Here is an 18,801-nt window from a genome sequence, read left to right as displayed (position 1 = left end):
CAATAGGTGGGCTAAACAAAAAAAAAACAGCTTTGTTTTTTATTACTCCCACTTGCTCTGTTTTACTTTGTTCTTTGTAATTGAAAGCTTTTAACGTTTGTTGTCCGAACATCAGAAATCATATTAAATTCTGTTATGTACTCGTAGAATGTGGCAAAAGCGCTGGTGGCCTAGCGGTAACAGCGTGCGACTTTCAATCCCACCCCGGCTCGTACCAATGGGTTTTTCAGAACTTATGTGCGAAATGTCATTTGATATTTGCCAGTCGCTTTTCGGTGAAGGAAAACATCGTGAGGAAACCGGACTAATTCCAATAAGGAATAGTTACCCTTTGGGTTGGAAGACTTGGAAGGTCAGATGGCAGTCGATTTCATAAAACTGTTGCCTACGCCAAATCTTGGGATTAGTTGTCACAGCGGACCCCAGGCTCCCATGAGCCGCGGCAAATGCCGGGATAACGCAAGGAGGATGATGAGTCGTAGAATGTGGCCGGATCCAGATATTGGCTGTTGTATTTATTTGTGAACGTTTATCATATTTTGTAAACGAATGTATCTTTAATGTTTTGTGCATAGTTACTTGTAAAAGTGCCCATGTGGCCATGTTTATTTCTTGCAGAATAAATTCTGTATTTGTTACTCGACAGCGAGAAAACCACAGAAAATGTACCTATGCAATTTTTGGTTCTGACCTGGCGTTAGACTACCTACGATTATTAAAAAAATATACCTACTTAGATTTATAAACAAACATAAGTATTTTTAATTACGCGGATTATTCAGGATAGGTAATGAGATTACTTAACAGTTACAAGACTCGCCTAGCAACAAAACTTAGGCTTTTTAACACGCTTTTATTAGGTCGTCGTGTATGTAACTAACTATGTAATGGAATCTGCGGAGGCTAATTTAACCATCTTCCAAGGATCGTAGCGTAATGAAAATTGGCAGCTATATGTAGTTCCGATGACAATACAATAATATGGTACTGTTGAGCTGATCTGATGATGGAGTCGGAAGATATGAACTGGAACTACATGATGGAACATCGTATCATAGCCGTTTTTGGGTTTCTTAGAAAAGTCTTGTAATGAACTTTGACTACAATTAGGTTTCAAGGTCTGATGATGAAGCCGAAAGATATGAACTGGAACTACATGATGGAACATCGTATCATAGCTATTTTTGGGTTTCTTAGAAAAGTCTTGTAATGAACTTTGACTACGATTAGGTTTCAAGGTCTGATGATGGAGCCGGAAGATATGAACTGGAACTACATGATGGAACATCGTATCATAGCTGTTTTTGGGCTTCTTAGGAAAGTCTTGTAATGAACTTTGACTACAATTAGGTTTCAAGGTCTGATGATGGAGCCGGAAGATATGAGCTGGAACTACATGATGGAACATCGTGTCATAGCTGTTTTTGGGCTTCTTAGAAAAGTCTTGTAATGAACTTTGACTACGATTAGGTTTCAAGGTCTGATGATGGAGCCGGAAGATATGAACTGGAACTACATGATGGAACATTGTATCATAGCTGTTTTTGGGCTTCTTAGAAAAGTCTTGTAATGAACTTTGACTACGATTAGGTTTCAAGGTCTGATGATGGAGCCGGAAGATATGAACTGGAACTACATGATGGAACATCGTATCATAGCTGTTTTTGGGCTTCTTAGAAAAGTCTTGTAATGAACTATGACTACGATTAGGTTTCAAGGCCTGATGATGGTGCCGGAAGACAAGAACAGAAAAAGGGGGGAGGGGGGGCTCGAGAGGGGAAGCATGAAAGAAAGATCAACGTAGTATTTAAAAAAAGTTGGGTTAGCGTTTTCTTGTGACCTTTCAGAGCAAACAAAGGGGGGCTCGGGGGGCGAAGCCCCCCGCATGAAAGAAAGATCAACGTAGTATTTAAGATAAGTTGGGTTAGCTTTTTCTTGTGATCTTTAAGAGCAAACAAAGGGGGGCTCGGGGGGCTAAGCCCCCCGCATAAAAGAAAGATTAACGTAGTATTTAAAATAAGTTGGGATTGCGTTTTCTTGTGACCTTTCAGAGCAAACAAAGGGGGGATCGGGGGGCGAAGCCCACCGCATGAAAGAAAGATCAACGTAGTATTTAAGATAAGTTGGGTTAGCGTTTTCTTGTGACCTTTCAGAGCAAACAAAGGGGGGCTCGGGGGCGCAGCCCCCGCATGAAAGAAAGATCAACGTAGTATTTAAGATAAGTTGGGTTAGCGTTTTCTTGTGACCTTTAAGAGCAAACAAAGGGGGCTCGGGGGCGAAGCCCCCGCATAAAATAAAGATTAACGTAGTATTTAAAATAAGTTGGGATAGCGTTTTCTTGTGACCTTTCAGAGCAAACAAAGGGGGCTCGGGGGCGAGGCCCCCGCATAAAAGAAAGATCAACGTTGTATTTAAAATAAGTTGGGTTAAGTTTTCTTGTGATCCTTAAGAGTAAAGAAAAGGGGGCCTCGGGGGCGAAGCCCCTCGAATGAAAGAAAGATCAACGAAGTATTTAGAATAAGTTGGGTTAGCGTTTTCTTGTGACCTTTAAGAGCAAACAAAGGGGGGCTCGGGGGCGAAGCCCCCGCATGAAAGAAAGATCAACGTAGTATTTAAGATCAGTTGGGTTAGCGTTTTCTTGTGACCTTTAAGTGCAAACAAAGGGAGGCTCGGGGGGCGAAGCCCCTCGAATGAAAAAAAGATCAACGAAGTATTTAGAATAAGTTGGGTTAGCGTTTTCTTGTGACCTTTAAGAGCAAACAAAGGGGGGCTCGGGGGGCGAAGCCCCCCGCATGAAAGAAAGATCAACGTAGTATTTAAGATCAGTTGGGTTAGCGTTTTCTTGTGACCTTTAAGTGCAAACAAAGGGGGTCTCGGGGGGCGGAGCCCCCCGCATAAAAGAAAGATTAACGTAGTACTTAAAATAAGTTGGGTTAGCGTTTTCTTGTGACCTTTCAGAGGAAACAAAGGGGGGCTCAGGGGGCGAAGCCCCCGCATGAAAGAAAGATCAACGTAGTATTTAAGATAAGTTGGGTTAGCGTTTTCTTGTGACCTTTAAGAGCAAACAAAGGGGGGCTCGGGGGGCGAAGCCCCCCGCATAAAAGAAAGATTAACGTAGTATTTAAAATAAGTTGGGATAGCGTTTTCTTGTGACCTTTCAGAGCAAACAAAGGGGGGCTCGGGGGGCGAAGCCCACCGCACGAAAGAAATATCAACGTAGTATTTAAGATAAGTTGGGTTAGCGTTTTCTTGTGACCTTTAAGAGCAAACAAAGGGGGGGCTCGGGGGGCGAGGCCCCCCGCATAAAAGAAAGATCAACGTTGTATTTAAAATAAGTCGGGTTAAGTTTTCTTGTGATCCTTAAGAGTAAAGAAAAGATGGCCTCGGGGGGCGAAGCCCTTCGAATGAAAGAAAGATCAACGAAGTATTTAGAATAAGTTGGGTTAGCGTTTTCTTGTGACCTTTAAGAGCAAACAAAGGGGGGCTCGGGGGGCGAAGCCCCCGCATGAAAGAAAGATCAACGTAGTATTTAAGATCAGTTGGGTTAGCGTTTTCTTGTGACCTTTAAGTGCAAACAAAGGGGGGCTCGGGGGGCAAAGCCCCCTGCATAAAATACAGATTAACGTAGTATTTAAAATAAGTTGGGATAGCGTTTTCTTGTGACCTTTCAGAGCAAACAAAGGGGGGCTCGGGGGGCCAAGCCCCCCGCATGAAAGAAAGATCAACGTAGTATTTAAGATAAGTTGGGTTAGCGTTTTCTTGTGACCTTTAAGAGCAAACAAAGGGGGGCTCGGGGGGCGAGGCCCCCATATAAAAGAAAGATCAACGTTGTATTTAAAATAAGTTGGGTTAAGTTTTCTTGTGATCCTTAAGAGTAAAGAAAAGGGGGCCTCGGGGGGCGAAGCCCCTCGAATGAAAGAAAGATCAACGAAGTATTTAGAACAAGTTGGGTTAGCGTTTTCTTGTGACCTTTAAGAGCAAACAAAGGGGGGCTCGGGGGGCGAAGCCCCCTGCATAAAAGAAAGATTAACGTAGTATTTAAAATAAGTTGGGTTAGCGTTTTCTTGTGACCTTTCAGAGCAAACAAAGGGGGGCTCGGGGGGCGAAGCCCCCGCATGAAAGAAAGATCAACGTAGTATTTAAGATAAGTTGGGTTAGCGTTTTCTTGTGACCTTTAAGAGCAAACAAAGGGGGCTCGGGGGCGAAGCCCCCATATAAAAGAAAGATTAACGTAGTATTTAAAATAAGTTGGGTTAGCGTTTTCTTGTGACCTTTCAGAGCAAACAAAGGGGGGCTCGGGGGCGAAGCCCCACGCATAAAAGATAGATCAACGTTGTATTTAAAATAAGTTGGGTTAAGGTTTTCTTGTGATCCTTAAGAGCCCCCCGCATGAAAGAAAGATCAACGTAGTATTTAGAATAAGTTGGGTTAGCGTTTTCTTGTGACCTTTAAGAGCAAACAAAGGGGTGCTCGGGGGGCTTCCGCATAAAAGAAAGATAAACGTTGTATTTAAAATAAGTTGGGTTAGGGTTTTCTTGTCACCCTTAAGAGCAACGAAAAGGGGGGCTCGGGGGGCGAAGCCCCCCGCATAAAAGGAAGATTAACGTAGTATTTAAAATAAGTTGGGTTAGCGTTTTCTTGTGACCTTTAAGAGCAAACAAAGGGGGGCTTGGGGGGCGAAGCCCCCCGCATAAAAGAAAGATCAACGTTGTATTTAAAATAAGTTGGGTAATGGTTTTCCTGTGACCCTTAAGAGCAAATAAAGGGGGGTTCGGCAAAAAAGAAATACTTAAATTTTGTTTGAATTAGTTGAAATGTGACAATATTTTCTAATCGAGTCAAACAAAATCCCACTAGCTGAGAGCTTCAAAACAATGTATGGCGAAAGTATGTCTCTCTAATGTCTTCAAAAAGTCCGCGATGGCACATGTCTATACTGTCTATCTTTTACGGATAACTTACTAGGTATAAACATTTTTATGATAGTACCGTAATAAGAAGGTAGCCGCTAGTTATTATTAAGTAGCAATTAGCAATAAGTTCACGTTAAGCCACAAATGGCATGTAAAATCCGCCTACTTGAAATAAATTTATGTATAAATGTTAAAAGTATTTCATTATTAATGACTAAAAAGTATAAAATAAATTAATAGTTTAAAAAACACTATAAAACACGCTTTTATAAATGCACGTAAAAGCCAAAAATAAATTATGGATCGTTCAAGTTGTCTCTATTTGTGAGCTGAAGTTTAAAAACTATGTGCTTTTAATTATAATATTTGATTGTAAAAGCGTGGGGCGCTGGAACAGGAAAGACTTTCTTGTAAACAAATACTAATCCGAACTTCCTGGCGAATGAAGTTGCATAAGAACATAACGTTTACATATGCCGCCTAAGGGTTACCAAAGAGAACCAAATATATCTCGTCCACGAACAAGAACTCTGCATCCTGTCACTGTAGACACTTTCCCCTTTTGTACTTTGATTACTGTCGACTCTCCTCGCTACTAGCGCATATTTTGTCTGAGTTCGACAAACTGGTACCTACTTTGAACACTGACTTTTAATTGATTTGACTGTTTAATGTAGAACCTACTAGTCATGCTGCAACTCCAGTTAGCGCATCAATCTGTGTAACCTCCTTCCCGTAACATAGCATAATTTGATTTATCAGCAAATTATACAAATAGTCTTTCCTGTTCCAGCGCCCCACGCTTTTACAATCAAATATTATAATTAAAAGCACATAGTTTTTAAACTTCAGCTCACAAATAGAGACAACTTGAACGATCCATAATTTATTTTTGGCTTTTACGTGCATTTATAAAAGCGTGTTTTATAGTGTTTTTTAAACTATTAATTTATTTTATTTATTTATTTTATTGATCTATGACTTCCGAGTCCAGTCCCCGCGAATGATACGGGCGGCTGAATTCAATAAATCTTTTTTTTTTTTTTTCCGTATTCATAGGTAATCTATCTGTATTAGTTGATGAAATTTGTGGAATAATGTAGTGATGAAAATGATGAATAAATGAGCGATAATGAGTTATGTACCGTTGAATTTTTTGAGTTTGTTGACTATATAAGTGATAAATTTACAGAATGATTCCAAAGTTGAGTTTTTTGTAATGATTTCCAAAAGGTTATAAGGGTCAATTTTGAGGTTTTGACAGATAATTTCGTGGTCTAGACGTGGGTTCATAAATTTAGGGCAATATTTGAGGAGATGATCTATGGATTGTGGGGTGGTTTGGTCGGCTTAGGCTTCTATTCAATATTTTAATGATTATTTTGGCTTAAAATATAATCCAAACCTTCATAACAATCGCACCACATTACTTTCGCCCCAACAACAAAAGAAAGAAATACTGAAAACATTTCTCTACCCAACACATGGTAATCAGCTGGCCTAGCCGAAGTGACAACCGTTGATGCTACGTGGCGAACGAAAAACAGTTTGGGAGTGCGATGAAATGGTGGCTGTAACATTAAACAACAACCGTGTATGGAATATAAACTTGTTTATTACGGATTATGTCTACAATCTTAATTGGACAAACTTTATAATAAACGTGTTCTTATCGTTCTGCAGTTTTTACCACGAGTGTCAACAGGTCAGCCCAGTCAAGAAGCGCTGGTACCCTAGCGGTAAGTACGTGCGACTTTCGTTCCGGAGGTCGCGGGTTCGAACCCCGGCTCGCACCAATGAGTTTTTCGGAATGTATGTCGTCACTACTTTTAAAAAAACTTGTATCTTCGTCTGTCAATGAAAAGAAAATTGTAGTAAGTATGTATGGAATGCATATAGACTTACTGCGTTTTAACTTTGAGGAGCAGCGTGAGATACGTGATTTTTTCAAAGTAGTGACGATGTGCGAACTGTCAATTGATATTTGCCAGTCGCTTTTCGGTGAAGGAAAACATCGTGAGGAAACCGGACTAATTCCAATAAGGTCTAGTTTACCCTTCGGGTTGGAAGGTCAGATGGCAGTCGCTTTCGTAAAAACTAGTGCCTACGCCAAATCTTAGGATTAGTTGTCAAAGCGGACCCCAGGCTCCCATGAGCCGTGGCAAATGCCGGGATAACGCAAGGAGGATGATGAGGATGTCAACAGGATAGCCCAGTGTTGCTGTCGTATTTTATAAAGGCGGCTATACACTAATGTAAATGGTCGCCACAACAGTTTGGTTTGGCCCTGTCGCGGCACTACAGAAGAGCGATAGGGAGATTACGAGTACGAATCGTTTACGAAGCGTAAGTGATTGCGACGTTGGCTAGGTATCCTGTTCATGCCATTAGGGGATGATTGTTTCTCGCGATTGTACAGATTCGCACCGAACACGTACATCTAAACAAAGTTGCCAACTTCGTTTCATTAAGTGGGAGTTAAAACTTTGTTATCTGGAGTTCGGGGCTTGACGACACTTTCCTGCGTGCGTTACACTTAGTTTAAAATTTAATTATCTACACCTAATGTTGAGTGACAAACCTGGCAATCCATACTAATTATTATGAATGCAAAATTCTGTCTGTGTACATATATGTACCTCTTAACATTTAACCACTTAACCGATTTCGTTCAAAATTGGTACTTACAGAAATCTTTCTCGTCTCAGGGAAGGACATACGTCACTACTTTTAAAAAATCTCGTATCTCACACTGCTCCTCAAAGACAAAACGTAGTAAGTATATACGCATTCCATACATACTTAATACATTTTTCTCTTCATTTACAGAAGAAGATACAAGTTTTTTTTAAAGTAGTGCTGATATGATGGAATGGTTTTTAAACCCTGAAATCATCACTTAAGTGGGTAAAAAGATTCTCACTTCTACCAGTTCCACCCCAGAAGTGAAATAATTTAAACATTCAAATTCAAAGGGAAAATCAACCAGTGTTGTCACATACAATTTGAACAAAATGGTAGACCAGGGTGAAAAAATAGGTAGAAACTGGTAGAATTAGAAACGAAAAATAGGTAGATCTACCTGTTTTAATACCATCTAAGGTAAGTTCAGTTTTAATTATTAAAAATGCTTCTAAACTATTAAAAATATATTTATTGGTTTACTTGGTGAGTTCTTTATGGTGTTTATACATGTTTTTGTTAAAATATTTTAAACACAAGCTAACGTCTCCGAGAGCTGCCACTGTCAGGCTGTCAGAAGTGTCAGTGTCATGTCATTGTCAAATGACACTGTCACTGTCACTACCAGGCTGTCAGTGTCAAAACTGTCAAACATCAAGACTTTCAAGCTGACAGCCACAGATTATTCACTAAACACGTTCCGATTTAAGTAAAATGCTGTAATTATAAGACAGGTAAAACTTAATTTCGTAACACGCATGGAGAATTTTCTACAATAGTAATATTTTAGAAAATAGGTAGATTTAGGACCGAAATAGGTAGACAGGTAGACGGGAGGCAAAATAGGTAGATCTACCTATAAATAGGTAGATGTGACAACACTGAAATCAACTTCAACAAAGGATGTAGAATATAAATTATCCTATAGAGGTAGTATTATAGATACGTTTTATCCCTAGCAACCATAAGACTGATTGCAGAGGTATCCATAGTTATTAATATTATAAATTGGAAAGCGCGTGTGTCTGTTTGTTTGTCCGTCTTTCACGGCAAAACGGAGCGACGCATTGACGTGATTTTTTAAGTGGAGATAGTTGAAGGGATGGAGAGTGACATAGGCTACTTTTTGTCTCTCTCTAACCCCCCACTTTCCTAAAATGGGGGGGGTGGGGGTGGAAGGTTGTATGGTGCATTCCACAATTCGATAATTTAACGCGAGCGAAGCCGCGGGCTAAAGCTAGTAATAATATAAGCATTAATAGTTATTTGTTATACAAGGGGGCAAAGTTGTATTTTAACACACGAGAAGTAAAATACATTTGCACCCGAGTGTAACACGAAACTTTTCCCCTCACTACAGCGAAGAAACTACAACGCAAAAAATGCGTTTATTTCTGCTTCCAGTAGTTCCACAGGTGGTAAATCATCTTAATTACTAGATTCACCTACTTTTGACAATTTTAAAGCAGTCAATTTGACTTTATCCAAGGTCAAATTACTTTACCCACTAGTGGATAAAATGCGTTTTTACCCGCTGGTATTAAAGGACAAAACACGTGTTTCCGAGCTAGTGAGGGGAAAACGATTTTATCCACGGATTCCCATTCAGCAACCACCAGGGCAACCCGGTGGGCTTATTCACCTACACAACCATGTCACAATGTTTACGCTCCGTTGCGTACGACACGCCAACAACTAATAAGTATAGAGGTACTATCAGCTGCAAAAGTGCATGGAGAAATTACGAATGAATTCATTGATAAACTCTCCATGCACTTTTGCAGCTGATAGTACATACACATACATTACATACACAAATTCACGCGTGATATCAAAAAATCGAATACAAATAGTACAAAAAACATCAACATAAACGGTGTAACATGAGGAAACTGAAAGATTTTAACTACGCATTTCTGAGCGCAAAATAAAGATAAAATGTTATATGGCATCGAGCAGATTTCGCAAAAAAAAATATTTTTGTGTATTTTTTAGTTTTTTTGGATGTATTTTCACATAAAAAGTAAATGTTGTTTGTAAAACTGGCACTTAAAATAGATTAGATTTAGATTTCTTTATTTCATGATAAAAATTACTCTATAAATTTGTTACATGCCAAAGTTATGTCTATCTTCTCATCATGATCGTCAAAAATTACATTATAAATTGAAAATAATAAAATTAATAGTTTCTCCCAATAAGGATCGTCATTTACAAAGAGAAATACACAAAGCACAATAAAATTAATAAATGAAATAAAATCTGAAGTCAGTGTAATCAAATGCATGCTATCACAAATTCAATTCCATGTATAACACTTTAAGTTCTCGCGCTTTGTACACATATTTAAAGTCACACACAGGTTGGGAAAAAAGGTAAAAATAATGTTAATTAATCGCGTTCGACCTGTGTGTGTCAATTCCATGTACTCAATAAAAAATTACATTTATTTTCTAAAAAAATATTCTTTTGCAACGAGTCACTGTTAACTTTTTGATATCTATCAACGAGGATAGTTAGGTTATGTCCGATAACGGCATCATCGCCATCAAAACAGCGTTTTGTTCTGAGAAATAAATAAGTAATTGTTTTTTTTTTTTTAATGCTTATAACTCTGGAAGTAGGCGAAATACAGTAAAACTTTATATGACATTTTACTCTTCTAATATGATGAGGAATACGCTGTAAAAATTATTCGGTTTCCTCATGTACACCGTATATATTATAGGAGACACTTCTCAAAGATTGATCTAACCCAAAACTAAAAACCAGCCAAGAGCGTGTCGGGCCACGCTCAGTGTAGGGTTCCGCAGTTTTCCGTATTTTTCTCAAAAACTACTGAACCTAAGTATCAAGTTCAAGACAATTTTCCTAGAAAGTCTTTATAAAGTTCTACTTTTGTGATTTTTTTCATATTTTTTAAACATATTATGGTTCAAAAGTTAGAGGGGGGGGGACACACTTTTTTTTCCTTTATAAAAAAAAAGAAAATATTAATATTATCAAAAAACGATATTATTAAACCCTTATTCATTTTTAAATACCTATCCAACAATATATCACACGTTGGGGTTGGAATGAAAAAAAAAACAGTCCCCACTTTATATGTAGGGGGGGTACCCTAACAAAACATTTTTTTCCACTTTTTATTTTACTACTTTGTCGGCGTGATTGATATACATATTGATACCAAATTTCAGCTTTCTAGTGCTAACGGTCACTGAGATTATCCGCGGTCGGACGGACGGACAGACAGACATGGCGAAACTATAAGGATTCCTAGTTGACTACGGAACCCTAAAAATGCCTTATACTAAGTTTGGGGGTGACATGGAAGAGTGATAAAAAGAATATGTTTAATCTACGAAGCGTAAACAATTGGCTTAAAGGACAGACTGGCTAAGCAACTATGATTATTAAATGTACGGTCGCCAACCCCTGAGCCGCTAAGTTAACTAAGGTTTCATATCCGATATAACGTAATACAAGAATAGGAACTGTTTGAATATTACTTCCTGCAGTGGTATATGAAAAACACAGATTCTTAATACATTTATCCAAGGCTGTATATCGTGACTACTTTTAAAAAATCTCGTATCTCACGCTGTTCCTCAAAGTTAAGACGCAGTAAGTCTATATGCATTCCATACATACTTACTACAATTTTCTTTTCATTGACAGACGAAGATACAAGTTTTTTTAAAAGTAGTGACGATATTTGTTGCAGGTTGGGATAATAAATGGATTCAAAAGGTTTTCCGTTCGTGAGGCTTTTAGACGGCCATTTTTCATCGCTAGCGATGTCTCTTTCCGAATTGTAACTTTTTACAGTACGCGAGTTTTTATTTTACAGTATTTCATCCATACTTTAAATTAATTGTATAGACACGTCGTATTTTTCAGGGTACGTAACACAATATGTATATGTGATATAGTAGTCATCATCCTCCTTGCGTTATCCCGGCATTTGCCATGGCTCATGGGAGCCTGGGGTCCGCTTTGACAACTAATCCCAAGATTTGGCGAAGGCACTAGTTTTACGAAAGCGACTGCCATCTGACCTTCCAACCCGATGGGTAACTAGGCCTTATTGGAATTAGTCCGGTTTCCTTCACCGAAAAGCGACTGACAAATATCAAATGACATTTCGCACATAAGTTCCGAAAAACTCATTGGTACGAGCCGGGGTTTGAACCCGCGACCTCCGGATCGAAAGTCACACGCTCTTACCGCTAGGCCACCAGCGCTTTCACATATGTAATATAGTAGTACGCAACGATATTTAAAAAAAGCAAGGGTGATTTATGTTTAAACATAAAAGAAAGACGTTAGCAACTAAATAGCTATATATGTAGGTGACAAGTGTGACAAACAACACATTAACAGTAAGTGCTAGTAACAAACACATTTTTGTTACATTAGTTCCTTAATTAATACGTTTTGGTTGTACAGTTTATCGAATCAATAAGGTCAATACGGATAAGTGTGTCATAAGCAGTGATCGGATATTTGGATGCCACACTGAGGGATGTCAAGTAGAAACAGTAATATGGATACGCCGTCTGGCCCGTGATATTTTTTTTTTTTGTCATAGACGTCATAGTAGACAATAATTAGACGGATCGCCTGATCGTAAGCAACTACCGTCGCTCATGAACAATGAGGTTACAAGTAAGCTGTAAATTAAACTGATCAAAAAAGAAACGCTATTCCCGTGCAAGTATTATATTTATAAAATTAACGATGTTGAAAAGCAAGCGTTGGTTACGGTATTGCAAATATAGTACATTACATCAGAGGCCGGGAAAATGAGGATTTCCGGCCAAGTGGGTATATAGGGATACGAGGCCGGGAATCCGTTTTCACGCCGAAGCATGTATAGGGCTTTTCTCAAACATACAATGAAATAAAAAAAAAATGCTCTAAAGGACAATATTTTATAAAAAAAGTTACTTTGCAGGCCTAGGCCTGAAAAATTATATGAAATCCCTTTACAGTCCTCTCGAGTTGTTGCGCCCAAAAAGCGATACTTCCCAGCCCATTTTAAGGAACGTAAAGACAATATTTCATTGCATGTTTGAGAAAAAGTGATTTTTATAGTTATAAATCACATATTTTATTGTAAGTGAGGCCTGTACTACACTAATTAAGAAAAAATAATTCAGCAGTAATAACATTGATGATTAATATTTTTAATTACTATTAGGTATCAGAAAAAGGTACATTTATAATAGTTACAAGTGCCCTACAAAACGGTTTACAAAGTTTGACTGTGGGATCAGAGTGATTATTTGATGTCGCATTTAAAACATTGACCCGTAATAGCAAGATATTGACTATCAATGTGTAATATAATGGTAATATTATGATAAAAAAACTGTCCTTTATCTAACCACGTAAAGCCCGGAATACCGCGGCATATCCATACTAGCATAATGATTGAGGTCATTCACCCCGTGTGGCATCCAAATCCCCGATCACTTGTCATAAGGCTGTGTCTGGCCTTCACATTTGGCCAGTTTAAACCAATTACCAGTATTTATCGAGAATCGATACGTCAAACGGTCAAATGCGATCCTTATGACACACTTACCCGTATTGACCTTCGGTACTTTATGGAAACAACATGGGATGAAATCAACTTCAGCATGCATGACGAATAAGGCTAGGTTACTCAGTCTCTCAACGATAACAGTTGTTTCCACGGTGTTGTTATCTCTTCACAGACTGCCGCTCTTATATCGAATGCATTCTCCTGGAAAAGTGACAAGCGCTGTGTCTCGACTGCATGTGACTGACGCGCTGACGCCGAAACCGACCGAATACCAAACTAGAGAAGACACAAAATTAATTGACGTCTACGCCAAGGAACTGTCATGTCACATGTTATATTAATGCGATACGAGACGCAAATTGATATAGCAAGTTGGCTTCAAATTACATGTTGGTTAAACTTTACTATGATTCTCTCAGGGTAGTTTATTCGTAACTATGAACGAAAGTTATAATTTTGCTTGGCTAATCAGTGAAAACAAGTTATTAGTCAAAAAGTTTTACTCGGTATACTTAATTAACTACGTGGTATTTTCATGAAATTGTTGTAATAGACAACGGTTATTTCTTGATGTAAAGAGGGTTTGATGGCTCTTGTATTGTATCTGAAAACATCCTGTAGTTTTACACTTTAGAATACCGCGGCATAGTAGAAGTTACATATAATAGAATAGAAGTTGGCAAAAATCTTTTCTACGTTTTCTACACAGTAGGTAAATATTTTTGTCCTAAACATTACAACTATATATTTTTATAATTTATCGCTGGCTCATTCGGTAGTGACCCTGCCTGCTAAGCCGCGGTCCTAGGTTCGAATCCTGGTAAGGGCATTCATTTGTTTGATGAGCAATTGAGCACAGATATTTGTTCCTGTCATGGATGTTTTCTATGTATATAAGTATGTACTTACCTTCTAAGTATGTATATCTTTGCTTAGCACCCATAGTACAAGCTTTGCTTAGTTTGGAGCTAAGTTGATCTGTGTAAGGTATCCCCAATATTTATTTATTTATTTATTTATCGCTCCCCTTTGTTGAGGAAATTTAAAATAAAATCTTTACATTACGAGTAGTCGATATGTTTTATGTACGTATATATTATGAAACTCAATTGAATAAAGCTCCGTTTGCACGACTTGAGTACCTATCTCAGTAAGAAAAGTGCGACGAAATAAATACACTGATAATTTATCCGAAAATTGAGGGTCAAACGAAACCAGATTCTCAAGTAATTAATTAAATTTCCCATAAAAGTCGAACCACTTTGATGAGATTATGTACAAATTGATTCAGAGTTCATTATATTAGGGATGGAATTAAGAAAGGGCACAATCGCCTGGAAAGCGGTGTCTCATACTAACGTTTTGTTTTTCTCCCTGGAAAATGGCATTATAATGGGCTTTTTTGTCCTCGGGGGGAAAACGAAAAATTTCCGGCCGCTGCGCTAAACGATATTACCGCTACTCGGCTCCTTCGAACAAATCGATGAAACATACAAATCTTTAAATCATGTTCTAAACGAGAGATCTTTAAACCTGGCCCCGCGGGCCAAATTTGACCCGCTAACTAAACAAATATGAGAAAATCGAACAAGCACCAAAATTAAATTAAAAATACACCAAATCGTGAAATAATACATTAGGTACGATACAAGTGCGGAAAATATGAAGTTCAAAACCAGTGGCGATAAATTGAAACACGACCAAAAGGAGTATTTTAATTCGACACGAGTTACAAATTTCCTTTACGCACGTGTATCGTAAGACGTTCTTCAGTAAAAGATGGCCCTCTGAAGTTTCTTCTTCCTTTCTTCGGTCGAGTTTTAATTTATCGCCACTCGTTTTCAAGTTCCTTTTTTTCGCACTTTTATCGTAATTTAAGGACTATTTTTTCATAATGTCAAAACCCAGGGAGAAAAATTAGGACTACATTTGTACGGCGGACCGTTACTCTCTATGCTTTTAATGAATAAAATTCTTTACAGTGAATTATTTCTTGGTAATATTTATCGGTAATGGCCTATTTCGAAAGGGTTCTGCTTATTTTTTTTTCTTTTTTTTTTATTATGAATAAATAGGCTTACTCTTGACCACAGACTAGCCAAAGGCAAAGTCGTGGCCTACGATGGAGTGAGCTCGCCCAGAAGATGCCTGTTCACCCTTTATTTGAAGAACCCTTGGTTTTGATGATGTTGACGTTCTTAGTTTTCTAAGGCTAGTAGGCAACATGCCAATTGCCCCGTGTGGTGACGGGTTAACAATTTCACCACACCCTTTCTTCCCGTGGGTGTCGTCGAAGTCGACTGTGGGATATGGGTTAAATTGTGGCGTAGGCGAGAGGCTGGCAACCTATCACTGCAATGTCACAATTTAGATTTCTTTCAATCCCTTTTTGCCAAGAGTGGCACTGAAACTTAGTAGTTCATGTGCTCTGCTTACCCCTTTATGGGATCCAGGCGTGATTATATGTATGTATTAAATTTAATTAAGGTAACAAAATCGTTTTATAAGACTGTCTCATTAAAAAAAACAGTGTGTGGAATCCCTCCGCGCGGAAGAAGTGAAACTTCCTAACATAACCTCAAAAACATTTAGTCAAGTGACCATCACGTTTTTGCGTTTAGTTACGTCCATCTTTTTACTGTTTTAAATGTTTTACATATCTATTTGCTCAAATGATTTTGCGCTCGATCTAAATATAAAACACACACACAAACGGGCCTACAGTTAATGAGTAAAACAAATGAATTATTCAGGAGGCGAGACCGCTAAGATGGCGGTCGAACCAGACGTTCCACATTCCAACCATTTTGTCACATGACCATCACGTTTTCGCGTTTAGTTACGTCTATCTAAATATAAAACACACACATTCCAACCAACCATTTCACCATTCAAAACCATTTTGGGCATTCTGTTCTGTCACTGACTGAGTGAATGAATGGAATGAGTGAGTCGCGTTGAGCGCAATGACATTGGCAGAATGTTACGCGCTGAGTGAGCGGCGTTTCACGCAACGTAACAATGACTGAGTGTTATGCGCCGCCGTCGGAAGTCGCATTCAAAGTTTCACTTCAATAAAACAATAAACCAAAGAACGTAATAATATCGGTATTTTTGTATGAGGAATAAACCGGTTCCGAGCTTTGTAAGTACGCATGTACTCGTATGCTTGTTACAAACTCTAGCTTGTCTGTTAATAATGATGAATACTGACAGATTTTATGAAAGTAATTAAGCAACACACTCACCTTTGAATGAGGCCATGTTGGTGGGTCGGCGCGTCGGTTCTCATTTAAGGATTAATCGCCCAATGTGTCGCAGTCTTAATTACAGGCGGTGTCACTCGCGATGGCTTTACCTGGAAATAAAAAAAGGTTTTACTGACTAAAAAATACAGGAATATTAAGCGGCAATTACACTGAGTCGTTCGCCGCATGAAAACAATGTCTGTTGCCTGGCAACCCCATACTTTTCATGCGGTGAACGACGCAGTGTAATTGCACTCTTAAACTTTCACAATTATTAAATGTCATAATTTGGTGAGTGTGTATGAGAATATCCACCATTTCCACCATGTACCGTAAACAAAACTACAACAAAAGTTGTACTTAAAAAAGTATTATACATTTGGAAAATTAAAATAACGATTGGGCATTTCAGGCTACGTAGCCGAATGGCACAAACGCTCACGAAACAAAACGCTCGTAGATATCTACCTCTATCGCTCCTGCGTATTGGCGCGACAGGGCCAGACTACCTTTCGCGGTTTTTCGTTTTCGTTTCGCGGCGCAGAAATGCCATTCGGCTGCGGCACCAGGAGCTGATACCTTACATCAGCAAATGCCAAAAGAAAAATTAAAATATATCGGGAAGATATAATTTTGTAGGTTTTTGGTTTTACATAATATACATGTATGGTATTATAGTACCAAATAACAATTTAGTGCGTGGTTTTGGACTCGGTTTCGTGCGGGGTTTCGGACTCTGTTTCATGCGGGGTTTAGGACTCAGTTTCGTGCGATTTAATAAATATACATACATAGAACATACAATCACGCCTGTATCCCATAAAGGGGTAGGTAGGCCACATGATACTACTCAAGTTTCAGTGCCACTCTTGGCAAATAAGGGGTTGCAAGAAAACAAAAATTGTGACATTGCAGTGACGGGTTGCCAGCCTCCCGCCTATGCCGAAATTTAACCCGTACCTATCCCATAGTTGACTTCTACGACACCTACGGGAAGAAAGGGGGTGGTGAAATTCTTACCCCGTCACCACACGGGAAAAATATACTTATTACTAATTCTGAATTACCTTGTGTGATTGTAATTAATCACATTTCCCTTAGCAAGGCAAATTAATTTCAAATGATATCATTTTGTACGAAAATAAGTCTTGTACTATAGTTACGCGTGTAGGGGAGATAGGCGCAATTGGCACCCCCACCCTCAACGCTTTTAAACCTCCGTTCTACAATTACAGGTTTAATTACATTAGGTGTCGCGAAGCATTGTACGTGCGCTTTCGTTAGCAAATGGCAGAAAATTTGGTTAAGCATTATGTAAGCTACGTACACGAAATTAATGGCAGGTTTGTATAAGACGGAATTTAATGTACAAGCTCAAATGAGACGGCGCGCAATTACTTTAAATAGCTATGAAATTACGGCTAAAATCTACATTCGCAGATCTTTAGGCCCAGTAGGTCTATGTTCTTTGGTTTCATTGAGCGTAAGAGTTATAGAGAGATATGACCGTTTCGTCCACTGCGAAGAAATCGATTATTACGAGTATTTAAGTTTTACTCCTAAAATGTTTTGATCAAAATAAATAAAGTAAAAAGTTCCGTGAATAATGTCAATATTTGGCTGCTAATGGTACTTTCCTGGAATACCTGGGGGCCGATTTTTGAATCTCACGGCGTTCGAATTCAGAAAATTGTCACCGAAATTGCCTACTATTTTCAGTGACAATTTTCTGAATTCGAACGCCGTGAGATTCAAAAATCGGCCCCCTGAAGGTTATTTAATTTATTTATAACCGAAGACGAATAATACGTAAGCAAAGGACACGTTCCAGGCAGTTCCCGAGTGGGAGGAAAGGGAATTGTTTATTTTTTGCGAATTTTACAAACTAGTATCAAAATATCCTCGGTTTTTTTACATAAAAATCTAAAAGATAAATAATTTCATGTACTTTATTAATTGTACATTTTGTCAAATATTATATTGAATCCAAACCAAATAAAAGGATCCTATAATTGAATCTTAAAGCGTAGCGAGGCATTCTAAAATAGGGTCCAGTGTCTAGTGAGAGATTCAAGCGTGGACGCCCAAGGTGAAAATTATATATTTTGTTACCATGTGGCACATCTATTTACATCACCTATGAGAATATTCAAACAATTATTAAGTATTTATTAATTATGGTATCATGAACATACTACTTTGGTCCCTCCTAAGAGGGAAGTAAAGTGCCCTTTCCGAATGGGTGATGTGGAATAGTTATTGGTTTTACAAGGTTTGAACAACAACGTTGGCCGCGTTGTTGTTTAACCCCGAGGTGCCAGCCAAAGATTCCAATACAAGTCTTGCGAGTGGTTCGAAAAGTGGAACCTTGAGCAAGGTTAAATAAATTTTGACACCGTGTGAA

General features: G+C 38.5%; 1 protein-coding gene across 1 annotated transcript in view; it reads right to left on the bottom strand.

Moving 5' to 3' along the window:
- Nucleotides 1–18,801, bottom strand: part of LOC125225271 (atrial natriuretic peptide-converting enzyme) — a 181,743-nt gene that overhangs the window by 144,876 nt on the left and 18,066 nt on the right. Inside the window, exon 2 of the mRNA XM_048128888.1 lies at nt 16,398–16,507. Coding sequence (XP_047984845.1) covers nt 16,398–16,413 — 16 coding nt within the window. The 5' untranslated portion in view covers nt 16,414–16,507. The remainder of the gene's footprint in view (nt 1–16,397; nt 16,508–18,801) is intronic.

This window comes from Leguminivora glycinivorella, chromosome 4 (assembly GCF_023078275.1).
Source record: "Leguminivora glycinivorella isolate SPB_JAAS2020 chromosome 4, LegGlyc_1.1, whole genome shotgun sequence".
In the NCBI taxonomy this organism is placed as follows: domain Eukaryota; kingdom Metazoa; phylum Arthropoda; class Insecta; order Lepidoptera; family Tortricidae; genus Leguminivora; species Leguminivora glycinivorella.
The sequence above is the reverse complement of the archived record's forward strand: the minus strand, read 5'-3'. Positions and strand labels throughout refer to the sequence as shown.